Source organism: Apteryx rowi, unplaced genomic scaffold (assembly GCF_003343035.1).
Source record: "Apteryx rowi isolate R43461 unplaced genomic scaffold, aptRow1 scaffold_423, whole genome shotgun sequence".
In the NCBI taxonomy this organism is placed as follows: Eukaryota; Metazoa; Chordata; class Aves; order Apterygiformes; family Apterygidae; genus Apteryx; species Apteryx rowi.
Window position 1 is genome coordinate 1 of NW_020450676.1, and position 17,475 is coordinate 17,475.

The 17,475-nt window shown below is 36.6% G+C and overlaps 1 protein-coding gene across 11 annotated transcripts in view; it reads right to left on the reverse strand.

Annotated features, from left to right (window-relative positions):
* Positions 1-86: 86 nt before the first annotated feature.
* The window catches only part of LOC112971020 (conserved oligomeric Golgi complex subunit 5-like), a 159,152-nt gene continuing 141,763 nt past the window's right edge, over positions 87-17,475 (reverse strand). For 2 of the 11 annotated variants that reach the window (XR_003255227.1, XR_003255231.1), the window contains 5 exons: positions 15,889-16,050; positions 14,442-14,541; positions 2,879-2,951; positions 2,284-2,421; positions 87-1,805 (listed from right to left, as the gene is read on the reverse strand). Coding sequence is in view for 6 of the 11 variants with exons in the window: in XM_026076027.1 (XP_025931812.1) it covers positions 2,336-2,421; positions 2,879-2,951; positions 14,442-14,541; positions 15,889-16,050 (421 nt within the window). In the remaining 5 variants the exon portion in view is untranslated. Of the gene's footprint in view, positions 1,806-1,998; positions 2,422-2,790; positions 2,952-13,860; positions 13,938-14,441; positions 14,542-15,880; positions 16,051-17,475 lie in introns of those variants that run through there. The other 9 variants (XM_026076031.1, XM_026076029.1, XM_026076030.1 and 6 more) reach the window with 9 other exon arrangements.

A 17,475-nucleotide genomic window follows, 5' to 3' on the forward strand; every position in this document is an offset into this window, starting at 1 on the left:
GCAGCCATGCCCATCTCCTCCTCATCCTGGAGGGCACTAAACCTGTTCTTCAGCTTCAGGTCTTCAGGAGGAGTAGGAGCCTTTCTCCTCCCACCAGCAGTGACCAGTTTCCAGCCTTCTTCTATGATGTTATGATGTACCGTTTCATACGGCACAGAGCCCTTGGAGAAGCTGATACACAAAAAATCTGTCACAAAGGCAAATAAGCAGTCCCAAGGCCAACTGACATGCCTGACATGGTCAGAAACTGTAAGCCATGACCAGCACTGTACTCTGACCAAATTCAGAAATCCTCCAATAAAATAGTTTCTATTAATTTGGATCCTTCAGTACACTAACAGTCATGCTGCTTTAAAATTGCATGTGCTTCATGTCTGGCCAGTATGTGGCACAGCAAAGAAGATCTCAGGAGTATTTCACCTGACCAAATACAGGAAACCACAAAGGAGGGAAATAAGTACTTCCACTGAATAATTCAGCTAACCTATTTTAGAGACCCTATGTTAGGGGACGGGTAAACGCACCTGTAAGCACCTATTCCTCTCCACTAACTATAAAGGGAATCTAAATAATGAAGATATCTATATCTATTCTGTCTGAAGTGATATAAGATTAATTTTCACCCTGTAGATTTACTTGCACCCTTTTGTGTAGACCTGCCTTGGAAATGTGTCTTGGAAATACCTAGATTTATTTTTCTGGGTTTTACACTCTTCTGTGTTCAATCTCTAAGAACAGACATTTAATTTGGCAGCACGATTTGATCTTACATGCTGAGGCATGTGCTGTGATACGACTTCTTTGGGTTAAGTTCTTGTTTTCAACATGAAGCAGTGAATGTAGAATTTAGTTTAAGGCATGAATCAAATCATCAGTCTTCTCTCTTGGGCTACAATAAATGCTGAGTTTGTCTTTTTCCCATAGAAAAGCTCAGTCTATCAATACATCTTTTCAAGAGTTTATAATTTGCTTAAATTTGATTCCAAGTAACTAACTTCCCCTCTTGCAATAGGTGGCAGCTCAGAAGAAACACTGATTTGCTTGTTGTTTTGCTACCATTGCCTTCACAGATTAAAAATTTTGTGGAAAAGCTCAGTTTCACACTAAGATCTTGTGTGTATCCTTCATGACAGATTTAGAGAACTCCATTTATTTCATTTCTCTATTCTAAAACAGCCTCAGCAAACCCACTCTTTAAAGAGCAGGCAATAACATCATAATTTAGAAGGAGTACTGAGAAGATCTTAAATCAAAATAAGACTAAAGTAGTGCCTCTTGACAAGGCATTTGATCTAACTCTAAGATCACGAGACTAATGTGTTTTGATAGCACAAATTGAACTCCAGTTGTCAAGCTGACATTTTCAAGAATAAATACATTCCTAAGAGAGGCAGCTGATGTGGCCATACCTCTGGCAGAAAGCAATCAATCCATCTGGTACTTGGCCTCCTGCCTGATCATTACAACTTATAATAAAACACAGAATCCATTTACAGAGTTTCTGAGTCAATAGGGCTTGGCCCTGGGATTTCTCCCATAAGCTACAAATAACTGGGATGATTTACTACTAGGTTTAATGTTTTCCGTACGGCAAAAGGAGCATTTTACAATCTCATCCCATCTAAGAAAAACAAGTTTACTGGAATCAGCTTGTTGCTTTATGCAAAAATATGACACCACTTAACAGGAAAATACAAAGTTTTAGCATCACATGAACTTTATGGAAGATGTTATACAGGATCAGCCATAACAATCTGAACTCTGCTAGCCATGCCAGCTAGACTATCAGCTACTTAGAGGGCAACCTGCAAAAAGAATAGAGACATAATTTAGAGGTTCAAAGTGTAAGATCTGAATGAATGCATTAAGGGTAAATAAGTTCTTTGACTAAATTAAAACAAATGTTTTACTTTAAAAAAGATCAACTAAAATTTAAGAACAAATCATAAATAAGAATTTATGTTCTTGAAATGACTCTTAATTTTTCAAAGAAGAAATATTTCAAGACATGAAGAAAAGAATAAACCATGGGCTCAGGCAATAATTTAAAATGTACATTTAAAAATTTCTATTGCGCCCTCAGGGCATTCTTGTAGCTTCCGGAATTTTCTTTTTTTTTGTTTCCTCAGAAAAATAAAAATTTATATTCTAGGAATATAGAAAAGGATCTACTTGGTGACAACATTCAAAATCTAATAGAAAACAGAGTCATTCCTTGGGAAGAAAAGGTTGAAATTAACATGGGAGGGACATTTAGATCCTTGACCAAGAAAAAGAGCAAACCTCATGTTCATACTACTCATGCCTGAACAACAGCAGCCATCTAACTGTTCCCTCAGGGGTCTTTCTGTTTTGTTTTGTTTTTCTTCCTTAATATCTTCAAAAGCAGAAGACATGGAAGAAAAGTAGAAAACGGTCTTTCTGTAACAGAAAAGACAGTATATATCTCTAAATCTTTGAATCATCTGAGACAAAATACACTGGACAAAATCAAAAGTGAGTAGTGGTTCATGGTCCTTAAATAATGAGATGATTTAAAACAGCCCTTTCAGAAAGCAGTTGGCACTAATTCACCTAAAACCAGTTCTTTCAAGGAATCTCAGAACATCCTAGACCTAACGCAGCTGGAATCATTTGTCAGCTTTTGAAAATCACGTTCCTTTTATTTGAATTTTTCTAGACTCAGATTTCTCCAGCTGACTAAACCAAGTCTCAAGAGGATTTCAGGGACAATGTGTGTTGATCCTGATACCTCTGACTGTAACAATTTAATGAATTTTTCATGCTTACCAAATTAATAACTGAAAGATTAATCATATTTTATATGTCATCCAAATAGCTGTTAGCCCCAACCAAATGGAGAATACTGAGAATGCACCTCCAGAGGAGAAGAGCAGACATCCCTTCCCAAGACACAGGAGACTGGCAGATCCAACATGGGTGATTTTCACCTATACATAAAAACCATAACCAACTTACTTAAATGACATTTGCATCAGTCCATGCATTGATTGTGATTATAATACTTCTACACTGTGGAAATTTCCAACGAGCTTTACATTGTCAAACTCTAATTTATGAGTTGTTCCAAAGTTATGACATTCCAAAGTAATGACATGCATTTAACTAAACATACATAAATTCTTTCTGAATCATAGAATTTAATTTGGTATGAAATAATCTAGAGAGCACTGTACAAAATACTGTAAGGATCATGCAATCTTCCTCTTTTTCTACCTGTTAGCAAAATTACATGCTTAGATTTAAAGAAGTCTTAATCCACTTTCCCAGCAAGATAAAATGAAGTACATAGTGCACTCAAAACCAGCCTTTTCTGCTTGGATAATTTTTTGCTGGAGTTTAGCCAGTATCTCTTTAAAAAAAAAATGCACATGTGTTATATGAGTCACGCTCTAACCAGCAAAAGACAACATGAGAATGAAGAAAATATTTCATGAAGTTACTTTTTAATGCCATTCTTTCCTCTAGATTTGTAATTCAATTTCAAAAATTTTGNGTTGAGTGACTTAAGAGCTAGGAATTTCTATGTATTTTTAGCCAATATGATAATTAGCTTTCAAATAGCCTTTCTTACAAAACTCTTGTGATCTTTCCATTGAAAAGAAAAGAATTTACAAAACCTTATCAGACCTCTGATCATTTTCAATTAGACCCACTGTTATCTTTAGCTTTCATTACTGTACAGCAAAATAGTAATCTTTCCTGAAATTATTTTAGCATATAATAGCCTCCCACATACCCTGTTGAAATACCTATTAATGAATTCCTTTAATGTGCCCAATGTTGAATTCATATTTATGTGTTCTCTCATTTAAGTAGCAGAGATGTATGTTTTCAATGACAGCAATACCATGTCTTCAAATTACTGCTTTAACACAATACAAACATTAATACACATATCTCAAAAAGAAGTGAGGAAAATTTCATCTTTCACATCATTTACACCATCATAAATGACCTGTTATTTAGAGAAAATCTTTCCCTAAGCGTCATTTCACTATTGTTATCGACTATTTGTGAGCTCACTACTTTTCATTCTTCTTTCCAACGTTCACAATATTCGTCATGTAGACAGGAGGACTAGATACATATCCCTGGAACTGTCAGACAAATCTCACTGTTGGAATATGTCCTGAATAGCGATTCATCCTCAAATGAAAGCTCACAGTTCAATATATTCAAAAATATACCATCCGAGACATGGATTAATTCTTGTAAGATCACATAACAAAAATGACAATCAGAAATCTACCTTCTGCCATTATAATGAGTATTCATCATGCTTTTCAAATCAAAACCATCGCAGGCCTCATAAATTTGCTGGAATTTCAATCTGGTACTAAAACTCTAATATATGAACAGTATTTTCCCTTCACAGGGAATTCATTTCCAGGAAACCTTTCCTCTCTCCTCCTCCTCACCATTCTCCCCCACTTCATTGCATTATTCAGCTAGTTAAATTTAGCTATATCAGATAGGAGGATGGGGGGAAAAAAACGAGAGACCCCAAACCATATAGTTATGCCAGTAAACATCCTAACTGATATGCAGCTCACACCAACTGAAAGCTTTCATACCAGGGAATTGGTATAAGTTAAATGAGTGAAACAATTTTTTTTGTTTGTTTGGCATATGTTGTATTTCTCCTTAGGAATACATTTTGGTAAAGCCACCCAACAAACACTTTACGCCATAAACGAGGTCTTAATTTTTTTCCATTTCCCTAAGAAACCAGAATTACAGCCCTCCTACATCGACATCTTTCTCTCTTGAAATATGCTATGGATATTTTTACTTACTACTAGGCAGACAGGGGCACAAACAGTGGAGAACTTTTTTAGTCTAGCCCACTTCTGCCTTTTCTTTTCCTAGTCAAACACTAAGTTTAGATGGAAAGGTTCAGAAAAAAATCCTATCTCCGTGAATACTCTGAGAAGACTAAGAACCAGTCCTTCTCATCCAACTGTTTTGTATTTGCAATATTTTAACACTTAAATCACATCTTCCTTTGCATTTCTCTTTTCTTAACAATTTCACTGACTGAGCCATGGCCTTCCAATACAGTCTCTGAATCAGTTATACTATACTCAGCCTTTAACATTCTGGACAAAAATAAACTATTCATATTGCTTATAATCTCTAAAACCCACTGCGTGAAGCTTATTTACATCTTCATTCCCCTGATCCAGCATGACAGATACTTTTTCTTCTATAAATGACATTGCGAAAATTCCCTGTAAAGACGCTGCCTCTTTCTCAGCTCAGAGTTTAAGCTGAAGTAATTGCTGTTTCTCTATTCCAGCTGGTCTTTTAGCATTTTCTTTCCTCATTCTCTTCATTGCAACAATGTTTACAAACCAAGAAAAAGCATCAATAAATAACACATTATTTTTAAACAATAAAGTTAAAAACCAAAAGCGGAGCACATTTAACTGTAATCTCAGAAAGAGACTCTGAAAGACCAAGGAAGCCATAGCAGGATAGAACGAAGCTTTCAAAACGACATCACCAAAAACAAACAGCAGGCTCTTTTCCAGCGACTACCATCTATCTGCTTCACCATAAATGTGCAAAGAAAGAAATAAAGAAAAAAATCAAGACACATCTGCCTCAGTATCAGAAATAGTTATGATGATGGGTGGGATGTGCAGAAAGTTGTCATCCACTTTAAACTTCAGTAATTACAAATTGTTTTTTCATCATACTCCAAGGAAAGGATCAGCCTTTTTGCAGTAAATTTGAAAGACAAAAATAAAATTTTTAGAGTGGCGTAAGAAGAATAAGGTCTGTTTTCTCACAGTCTGCCTCTTTAAACTCAACCCCCCCCCCCAAATGATCTATTCTGACCTACTCTGAACAGCTAGCTAGTAGACCAAAGATATTTAATAGGGAGATATTAATGCTGAATATCTATTGAAAAAGGAAAATTGAAAAGATCATTACTGGTAACAGTAAGGTATTAAGCCACTGAAGCAACATTAAAGAACACAACAGTAGCTGAAGACAAAAGTAAAGCAGAATACAGAAGCTTGCACCTGCAGGTCACAAGTTCAAATATAAACTGCCTTGAAGGGCTATGAGAGATAAATCGGTTATCTCGGTTTGGGTCCTAGTGGAAAGCGGACATTTATTAAAATCTTCATAATGCATAGCACTGACTGTTAATCTTATTTGAAACGTCAGGAAGGAGATCTGTGATTGAAAAGGTCTGAGGGGAAGAGAAACTCATCTTTAAAGCTGACTCCTATAGAGCAGAGACAAACACAGTGGCAGGGAAATGCACTGAGCCATACCAATTTTGTGGGCAATACTAAAAATAATTTCAGAACGGCTACAGCAGAGCTGACTTTTCATTATGTATATTTTGATGCTAATCTTATGTAACGCATTTGGTGCTGATCAGCATTACAAAGATCAGTGCTCTAAAAATATCTGAACATGACAGATAGATAGATGCTCCTCAGCTTATGTATCCATCCATTACATTTGCTAAAAACAGAATATCAAATTACAGAGGGATTGGTTGCACTGGCATCCCAAAAGGTGTCAACTGAGTTGGCATAAAAAAATACTTGGCTACCTGAAGAAAGCACTTAACTCCTGAACATTGAAAAGATTTAATATCCAAGGGTTTCCTAGCACCCACCCAGCAACATTTTGAGTTGCCACAGTACCACAGGCAACTATGCACTTTTCAAGGACTAAAATTCTTGTAGAGACAGCATATGCTACTTGAAAATAAGTCAATTATGGCTGACAAGCATTACTGATAGAAAAACGTGTTTAGGAAAGCATATCTTTTTGATGGTACTACAGTCTAAGAAAATCTTAAGACCAAAAGTGATGTTACCACAGAAGAAATTGGCATCTCCTCACTTGTACCTCGGAGAATTATTTACATCAGAAGTAAGACAGTATGAAATTCCAGATGCAGGAAAAAATTATCTTAATCTGAGAGCATTTTAAGCTTCCTCTTGAATAGATTTTGCATGCATCTCACTTTCAGGCTCATTCACATATTGGCTACACCCATAGCAATAAATTAAACAGTGCCAGGAAAGGTTCCGGGACTCTGGTTCACAATCACCTGCACTGCTAAACTGTTAGGATGGTCCTTGGCAAGCTTTTGGCCTGGAACAAAGATTACTCTCCCAACCAAACCCCAGCCATGGCTCAGGAGATGTATTATTCCAGAGACCACCCCCAAAAGACCCCAGCCAGGCAGCCAGTGTGTTTTGGAAGATGAGAGACCTTACTAGCACAGAGGCAGGCTGTTCTGCACCACTTGGCCTTAGAGCCCAAGAACACTCCCAGGTCCATTTCATTTACTAAGATAGATGTTACTATTATGTCCCATGTTGGAGACTTAGAAAGCTCACAGCTAGGACAGCAAATGGGAGTCCTGAGCATCCGTCACAAATCTGTATTGATCTTGGATTCTCATTCGACAGAGCCAGAGATTAGCAAAAACAGTCGAGTGACAGTGTAGAACAATTTAATATACAGCCTTTCTGTAGCAGAAAGGACACATTTTGCTGATCCCTGAAGTGAGGCTAATACAAATCAGAACAAGTTTCAATGATACAAATCTACCTTCAAACAGATGAGACCAAGCTCATTCACTCTGGTGACTAAAGCACTTCTATAAGCAGTAGACCTTAGAGAAATGCTCCTCTTCTGTTCTGAAGGACAGCTATATGTTTTCTTTCCACATTCATATTCTATCTTAAGAGCAAATCCAGACTATTTTGGGACAAGCAGAGAGTGACTGGGGTATATCAGCATTTCACTCTGAAGGAGGGGTTTAAATGACAATGATTTGTTACATTTTTCTTCGTCTCATGCTCTTTTGTGATATTTGCTTTCTTAAAGAACAATGCATTAAAAACAACAATGATCAAATGCATATTACTCATCTTACAATGGATAATAATACCTCATACTAATACAGTTCCAGTAACACTACTTAGTATATTTCTAGTTAATTGGAAAGTAGATGTCAGTAAACCCCAGGAACAAGCAAAGTTTAGAAATAACGTATATTAGTTTTAATCACAGAATTTTTACGTCAGAGCTACTTCACATTTAAACTTTAATATAATTAAATATTCAAAGTTGTTTTACACCATCCAAAATCTAGTGTCACCTTTGCATTGAAAAATAATTCATATAGGCCTAAATCAAAGTTTATCAGTTACTTCCTAAGAATCTTTTTGTACCTGGCTGAGTACTAGCACATTGCTGCATAGTGCTCTACTGTCTGTGTACATTCTAAAACCATATATAACATTGCATAACTCAGATATTTACTTAAGCAAATGCAAATGAATCTCAATATACTACTGAGATCCAGGATAGTGAGAAAGAGGCTGCCTACTCTCTACTCTATCACGTGTATCAGCTGATGTAGACTTTTTCCCCAAAGCAACACAGAATCTACAAACCTAGTTCACCAAAGAAAAATCCATACGCATTTCTGTGTGTGCCAAATGTACAGCTGTCTGTTGTTCTGGTGATCAGAACGTGAAGTTCTCTTTCTGATTTTGCCTTTTGGCATGTTCAGTACCAGAACCCTTTAATATCTAAGTCAAAGACTTCTGAGAATACAGGACAACTATTTGGGCTTTGGTATGGAGACTCTACTTTTTGAGGCACTCATGTCATCTCTTTAATCTGCCTTCTCAAAATGTACTTCTATTCCTGGGTCTTTATCATTTTAACTTTGAAATATATCTGAAATGCGCCAAGTGTCTTTTTTTTTTTTTTTAAAGAAGTTCAGGGGAAGAATTCTTCAAAACGCTAGGAAGGATTGTGTTCTCTCCTCTGTACAGAGCTTAAAAATTTTCTAGTGGCTTATATTAGGCAAATCTGATAATCAGAAAATCCCACACCCACTGCCCAGGGTAAAACCCTGATGAGAAGTCGAGCCTCTGCCAAGAGCTGTGGGCAAAGGATAGATTAATAGCTTTCAAGGAGTACAGCCCACAGCCCCTATTTTGGGCCTCCACCTCATTCATCAACTTTTGTATGATATATGACACACAAGTCCAACCACATCTAGTTAGGGGAATGAAAGAACAATTCAAATTCCCTATTTCCTTCCTCCCTCATTACACCTACTTTCCTTCTCCATTTTTTCAGTGCTTCCTCTTTATGACTGCTTGCAAGTGGGAAAGATCTCCATTATCATTGTCTGCCTGCAGGCTTTTGTCTGGCGGTCCCTTTTTAAGCAGACTTTTCCAAAACATATTATTCCATAAAATATAAATATTCCATATTTAGGAACCTTTTCAAATCACAGGAAATCACAGCTCCCACTGATTCAGCCTTATCTACCCTAACCTTAGGACAAATCTGCCATAGTGTACTACGGTCATGTAGCTTCTTGCTTTGCCTGTACTTCAAGCAGACAAGAACTTGCTCTGCCTGTGCTCTAAGCTGAATGAGAGGGTTGTGCTCAGCATGGTGCCAAGCCTGAGCTAGTCACCCTGGCTTGGAGCAGAGCTAGAATGTGCACTGACATCTGCGAGCACAGCAGAGTGATTTTGTGTTTGCCAAAATCATGTTGGCATTCCCTTACACACCCAAATACAACAATTATTTTTGAGACAGTTCAGATCTCCAGAAGTTGATAGCATAATCATCCCCACCTGCTTGGGAAAGCGAGTGGGCAACCGAATTTTTACAATCCTGTTCCCATAAATAATTGTTTGCTTGTTCATTGGTTAAAAGATGACCAGTCATTTTGTGTTTGACAGCTGAGCCTTCTGGTGGGAAGAGGCAGCAAGACACAGCCACCCCAACACTGATAGCAAGACAGAAGAGATGGCTGTGGGACTCTGATTACAATTAATAAACATAGTCTGACAGGATGACTATAACTCTAGGGAGGAAATTAGTAAGAGGTCTTCCAGGTTCAAAAAGTGGGAGAATCGCATCTTCTCTAAACAACTGCATTTTCATGATCAGAGCACAACACATTTCATCTATGTGCAACTGGTGGGTGTGTTAGTGTACTTCAATCCGCCCACACGCAAAGCTGAGCAGAAATAGCACAAAAGTAAGAGAACATACAGTACTTACATTACCACTCACAATATATGAGCTAACTGAAATCATCACTCAAAAGGCAGAAAGAATGCAACAAAAAAAAACAACTATAAATACTGTTTGGAATATTCCTGTGCTGGGAAAGGACTAGACTAGATGACCAAATAGGGCTCTTCCATCTTCAATCTCTATAAGGAGAATGGATCTTACAATTTATTTTTCTCCTTGTTGGCAAAAGCAAAAATCTTGCAAAATTCCAAAGCTTTTAACCCTCAACATTTCATGACTTCCATCTGCAAGACAAACAGTTCTAAATATCAGTAAGAGAAATATCTCTAATGATAGTCAAACTGAAACATAGTAATTGCAAAGTTGCAACAAAAAGATTTTTAATTATGAGAGAATTATAACATTTTAAACACATTCAAAGTTCAGCTCCATAAAAGACTAAATTACAGGGAATTGACTGGGGAGATACATTTTTTTCTTGGTTTCATTCAACAGGTGACTATCATTTACATTTTTATACATACAAAACAGAAATCTGATTGAAAGTGGCATATGGACAAAATTAAGCAAGAATTCAAAAGATTTCTGCTATCTATCAGGCGTCTTTTCCAAAAATGGACAGCCAAAAACTGTTCACTTCTTCATTATGGAACATCATTGCAGAGCCTTACCTCTCGAAACCTGCCATGCAATTATTGCTGCTGTATCGAAAGCATTTAACAGATTGGTGAGATAAAAGCTCTCTTTTTTGTCTCTTCTCAACTACAAATTACACAAATGGGTCAACATTTCTGTGAGGGGGAGTTTTAAACACCATGGATTCTCAACCAAAATGATTACTCAACTTTTTCTTTGTTTTCAGGAAGTGCAGCTTCCAAGTTTCGTGTGAGAGATTCATGCATAAGTGTATATAGGAAGTACAGGCAAGCTAGTATTCTTTTTTATCTGGCCCACCTCACTTGTATGAAAAAGTGGCTCAGTAAGCAGCAGTTATGTTAAAAAAATAAGCAATGGATTAGAATGTGAAATGCAGAGAAGGCAAATCTTATTCATCTACAATACAATGATCAGATTTGATAACCCCTCCTCCAATCTGAAACAAGAAGGATGTAGAAATAGTGACCAAATAGAGATCTTGCAATGTCTGTAATCATTATGAGGATGCTTTGACTTCTTGATTTATGGAAAAGGTGAACAAGAAGAGATAAAATAATAACGGCACAGAGAGAATATGCCAAGCACAGTTCCCCAGCATCACATAACAAAACATGGGATGGGGAGTTAAAAGGTAATACTCTTAAATTAACAGATTTTTTTTATTATTATTAATGCAACACATAAGTATTCCTTGGAACTCTGTATAATAAGAACATCTGCAATTACATTAGGTGCAATTAGGACAATAATTCTTGAATTAGGACAATAATTCTTGAATGCTTCATGGCATGCACCAACCACATCAACCATCAGCAATGGATTAGCTAAAGATTCACCCAGCAGCAGATCACACCCACCTACTGCTCACAAAAAGTTATTTACACCTTCTTTGAAATCATTTGAACTGGCTAATACAAGAATTGATCTCAAACACAACAATAACTAGTTCTTGGTGTGGGGAAATCTTAGAAGCAAAATATTCAAAGCTACAAAGTCAGAAGTGATAGAAATAACCATTTTGGATTCATAGGAAAAGGCCATTTTTTCTTACTTGTTTTTGCTTTAGCACTATAAATCTAGCTTGTTATATTCTGCTTTTACTCAAAGCTGAAATCTTTGAGTCCTGAATAAGAATTTTCTTGTTATCTCTCCTCTCTAAAGCTAACTGGAGAAACAGTGATGAAACCAATTATCTTAGTAAAATAGAATTCCTTTTTTGTGGAATCATTATCTCATTCAGAAGGAATTGAAAAGATAAAATTCCTTACATCAGAATGTCTCATTTCAACACTTTTAGAACTGCACATTTCATTTTTTCATCATTCAAATCCACTGGCAATATTATAAAATTAAAACATAAAAATATTTCATATGACTTAAAAGTGTTCTCCCAATCTTCCTTCACTGAAGGTTTTGAGATTCTTTTGTTTTAATTTGGAACAAAACTTAATTGTGAATTCCTCCAGGAAATTTAATTTCCATCTTTAGCTCTGCTCTACTAGAGCTCTCAGAAATCAAGCATCTCAATGGATGCATTATTCGGTCACTCTTCTCAGCTTTATAAAGCTATTGCTGTAGTCTGGATTGCAAGATTGAATGACAACTGCATTCTTGGCTATGCCACTAAAATGTAAAGAAACAGTGCTGTCCAACATAGCTCCTGTTCTACACACAGTAGGCATTTCAGGCTCAATCTGGCTGCCTAAAAATAGGTGCAAAAGACCATGAAGATGTGCTAGATTATGTCTACAGGGCTGGCAAATATGACACAGGACATGTGGGAGAGCAATGCCCTTCTGGAAAGGCAGCTGAAGGCCACGCAAGACATCTCAGCACTTTGAAGATAGCACCTATACACCTATGATAGCAACTGAGTTGAGCCCCTCCAGTTTTGAAAGTTTTAGCATGGCTATCAGTAAGGAAAGAAAACATTTTCTATAGTTGTATAGAAGCAATACACAGCTTATATTGCTTCACAATTTGCAGGTATATTCTTGATGGGCATTCAAGTTCAAGTTCATTCTGCCAGTTCAAGGAATCCTCTCTCTTGGTTATTCAGAGTTTTAAGTTTTACTTTCAGTTGTTCAAATCAATAAGTTCAAAGCTTCAGGCTTCCTTTATTCCTGCTTTCGTTTAGTTTAAAATCAACTAATATAAAGCCAAAAATCATATACTTGTCAGTTTAATTCTGCATATCCTTTTTCTCAGGGTTTTCTTAAGAACTTGCCAGCTGGCTGACCACAAAATGATGTATGTTCTTGAACAAGCCACTGGCCAGATATAAGTTCTAACAGAGATGATGAGCACAACAGACTTTAGTGCTTTCACAGGTACAGCAGACAGGTCTATTTTATCAGTTTAATGCCATTGTCTAACATAACCTACAATGTCAAAAGGTATTCTGAACCGTAATGAAGTGTATAGGCTAATCTGCCTTGTACTACACAGACATAAATATAGACAAGAGTTTGGTTTTTTACTCATGCTGAGTAGAGCAACCTACAGAACATCCTGATTTCTTTTACTAGCAAACTTCACTCTGAAATTATAAAGTCATATGAAGTCATGATTCAGTGTTTTTAAAGGAATACCCAACTAAATAACTACAGTCTAAATATATAGTAAAATAACATAAACATGTATTTTTCTTTTTAAATTATAATACTCTTTATGACCTTCATGACTGTTCTACCTATGTTCCTTCTACATACACTAGTTTGCAAACTTACAATATTATTCATCCAATAGACATGGTAAACAAAGTATTTGCTACTGGATTTCAATTTTTATATAGGCATTCAGAGACAGCACATGTCTAAAAGGTAAACAGAATCCTTACTAACTTAATTCCTGAAATATTTGTAGCCATTTGCTGTGAAAAATTGTTAGCAAGCATCTCTGTCTTTAAATGAACCAAATAGTAAATGAATGTCACCAAAATCTGAGTTTGCTTTCAGAATAAAAGCTGCTGAAGAGAAAACCTTTGTTATAAATACAAGTAGCTTCTTATTTCTTGCAAGTCTGCATATTGTACAAATTAGTTTTAATTTCTACATAATAAAAGCATTAAAATTTCAGCAACAAACTTCACTAGAGAACTATTAATCCTAAAATTTCTTTTTTCGTAATATGACGATATTCACTGTGCCTTCCAGTTGGCTCCTTGGGATGCCCTTCCCCTTCCTCTATTCAGTTTCCCACTAGACAACAGCGCATGACAAATGATTGAAAGCAAGTGACAGAAGCAAACACATACAAAATCAAGCGTCAGTTAAATATGTACCATGGAAAAAACATGCCCAAATTCTGGTGCAAATACTGAAAAAAAAATATTCGAATGGTCCAGGTTTTAACACCATAAAGAAGATGTATCATGTAACTGATGGACTATCAAATGCTGGTAAACATTAAATTTAATGGAATTGTCTTAATTTTACTTGAAGACCACTAGAATTTTGTAATTTTTTAAATCAATATGGCAAGTTCAATTTGGAGTTATACACACAATTTTTTTTGCTGTCAATAGACCTGCATGTGTTTATCTGAAGGCAGAATTTAACTGAAAATGTTTCCAGATACAATGGAAAGCTAATTCAATGATTTTGTCTATCTAGATTGCATTATTGTTACATTGTAAAGGTACAAAAAAGAAAACACTTTATATAGAAAAATGGAAGATTTTTTAGAAATTTAAAATTACTTACTAGCTGCTCTGACTTCACACCATAGAGCTGAATGGTCTTTGCCACATTTTTTGCCACAGCTAAACTGAGGTTTGGATCAACAGCTGCCACATTGAGCTCACTGGAAGTAAAGATTACAAATTTTATTAACTATTAACACATAGTTATGTGGCATAACAATTTAGAGAGAGTAATACATATAACCAAAGCTTTATAAGCACTGTAATTCAGTTTACAGTTTAACAAGCCATTTGGGAATTTTATGTGCAGAGTATTCCTGTTCTGGTAAAAATGAGCAAAGTTTAGGAATGACACTTCAGTGTGAAATCACCTTGTCTATTAGTAATTCCATTCAAAAATATTGACTGCAATTAACTACATTCAAGGTTTGGCAGCAGTCTTCAAACATTACAGGTGAATACGTAGTCATTCAACTCTGGAATAATATGAGCTGTGCAGAAATACCCAGGGGATGCCTTAGTTTGACACAACTAATAAGCTGTATTTTAGGCAAAATGGTATAGTAACAGAGGCCCCAAAGGAATGACAGGGAACAAACCGAAGAAGAAGAAAAAAATTCTAAATTGCTTCCAATATTTCGTGTTCATGCAGCCCCACAGATATCCATCACCTGGGGCTGCATTCGTAAGTGCTCTACTGAGACCACAGACACAGCCAAGGCCAATCTCGACTGACCATCATGCTACTGGTGATGAGATTAACCTCTCCCCTGAGAACTGGAGAGATAGTAGGCACCCTGATATCAGAATATATCCCTCTCTGAGAACTCTGCAGGGCCCCAAACATCATGAGCTAGAGGCCATTCCAGAAAACTCAGATCAAGTTTTAGAATTTTCATGGCCTTTTCCCTTTTTCTCTACAAGAACAGACATTAGAGGTGCTGAGCATTAGCAACTCCCAGTATCAAAGGTTTAGTATTTAGTATTACCTGCCTACACACGCTAGGAACACTGCCCATGATTTTCAGGTTCTATTATACAGACCAGTCTTTACCAAAAACTTATCAGGGAAAATACTCCACTAATAATTTAAATATCTCATTTTACAAGTTCTACCCAGAATAGTTGTATTCATCTATTATCTTGCTGTTTCACTCCACTAGATTATTTACATCAGGGATTATCATTTGCAGCCAAGCAACTATCATCTTCTCTTTGACATAGTCAGAATAATTAAGATATCAGGCATTTAAATATGTTTAAAGTTTCTCCTGTATTGTAAGCTAAAAACAGTAAAATGTCTCATGTATACATGCAGAAGAGTCTAAATGAATATTCCAGTTATTCCAGAACAACAAAATGCAGAAGAAAAACCCTGACTTAATTTTAACACTAATCATTTGTATAATTAAAGAGTAAGCTAACTTTTACTGCTTCATTTCTAAAATTATAACTTAGGAGAAAAAACATGCTGAAATTATATGTTGCAATGTATTTTACCTGCATACCTGGCTATAGTCTTAATAATGCTGTCAAGCTCGTCAGAAGAAGGAGGATTACGACCTCCAGGAGGGAAGACAAGATTGATAGGATCAAAGAGTCGAGATAAGGATTTTGACAAATAAGCAGCTTCATATGGTTGCAGTGAATCTTTCAAGGCCTTTTCTGGACTGTGGGTATAAGGCAAAATTATTACATTTTAAATTAAAATATACAATAGCATTGTTATATCTTTCCAGACCATACAAACTTTGCAGTATCTAGCCCAGTTTTTCTTTCTGCTCTCTAAACATACACACTTGAAGATATTTGGACAGGGTACAACAGCTTGCTTTTCACTTGCATTACATAACTACTCAGACAACTGCTCTGTGTAGTTCAACAGAGTTCTTTGCCCTTTCCTTAAGACCCATGTGGAATCCCTACTTCAAGCTGTTCTTGAGACAGACAACGCTAAAACCACCAGGGAAATATCCAGAATTGCAATCAAAGAGCTTTTTGCAGTCACGTATTTCTTTAGCAGATGGCTTGTGCTCAAAGATATATTTAAAAAGCTTTAAAAAACCTCTCTTGGTCTATGTATGCTTACAGAAAGACTCAGATAGAAATAAACTTCTTAAACCCACCTTTAATAAGCTTCAGTCCTTATTATTTCTCTTGGTGAAAATGAGTAAGTAGCAACTCTCTCAAACATTTTACCTCATTGTCGGAAAAGTTTGACAGAGGTTTTACTTTGCTGCCACTGAAGTCAATGATAAGTCTCCCACTAACTGCACAGGAACATATTTAAGCCAATATAAATCTCACCTAAAATATTTATTTTATCCTATGTAAGTCTAAAAGTCCTATTGGACTTGATGAGCCTGTTTTCAGTTTAATCTTTCCAGTATCTACAACTCATATCATGTTTCTTCTAGGATGTAATAAACATACAAACTGTGTATCATTACAAGCTGAATATCTGTCACGCTCCAATGACTTGCACTTTCATTACAGAATCACACAATAGTTGAGGCTGGCAGGGACCTCCAGAGATTACCTAGTCCAATCCGCTACTCAAAGCAGGGTCAGCTGGAGTTGGTTGTTCAAGATTGTGTCTAGCCAGGTTTTCAGTATCTCCAAGGATGGAGACCTCTCTGGGCAAACTGTTCCAGTGTTTGACCAATCTCCCAGTAAAGAAGTGTTTTCTAATGTTTAAATGGAATTTCCTGTACTTCTGTTTGTTCCCATTGCCTCTTGTCCTATCACTGGGCACCACTGAGAAGAGTCTGGCTCCATCTTCTTTACAACCTCCCATCAGATATTTATACACCCTGGTATGATCCCTCCAAGCCTTCTCTTCTTCCAGCTAAACAGTCCCAGCTCTCTCGGCCTCTCCTCATATGACAGATGCTCCAGTCCCTTAATCATCTTTGTGCTCTTTGCTGGACTTGCTCCAGTATGTCCATGCCTTTCTTTTACTGGGGAGCCCAGGACTGGACACAGCACTCCAGACATGCTGAGCACACTGATGTACTCACCAGGGCTGAGCAGAGGTGAAGATCACTTCTCTCCACCTGCGGGCAATGCTCTGCCTAATGTAGCCCAGAAGGCTG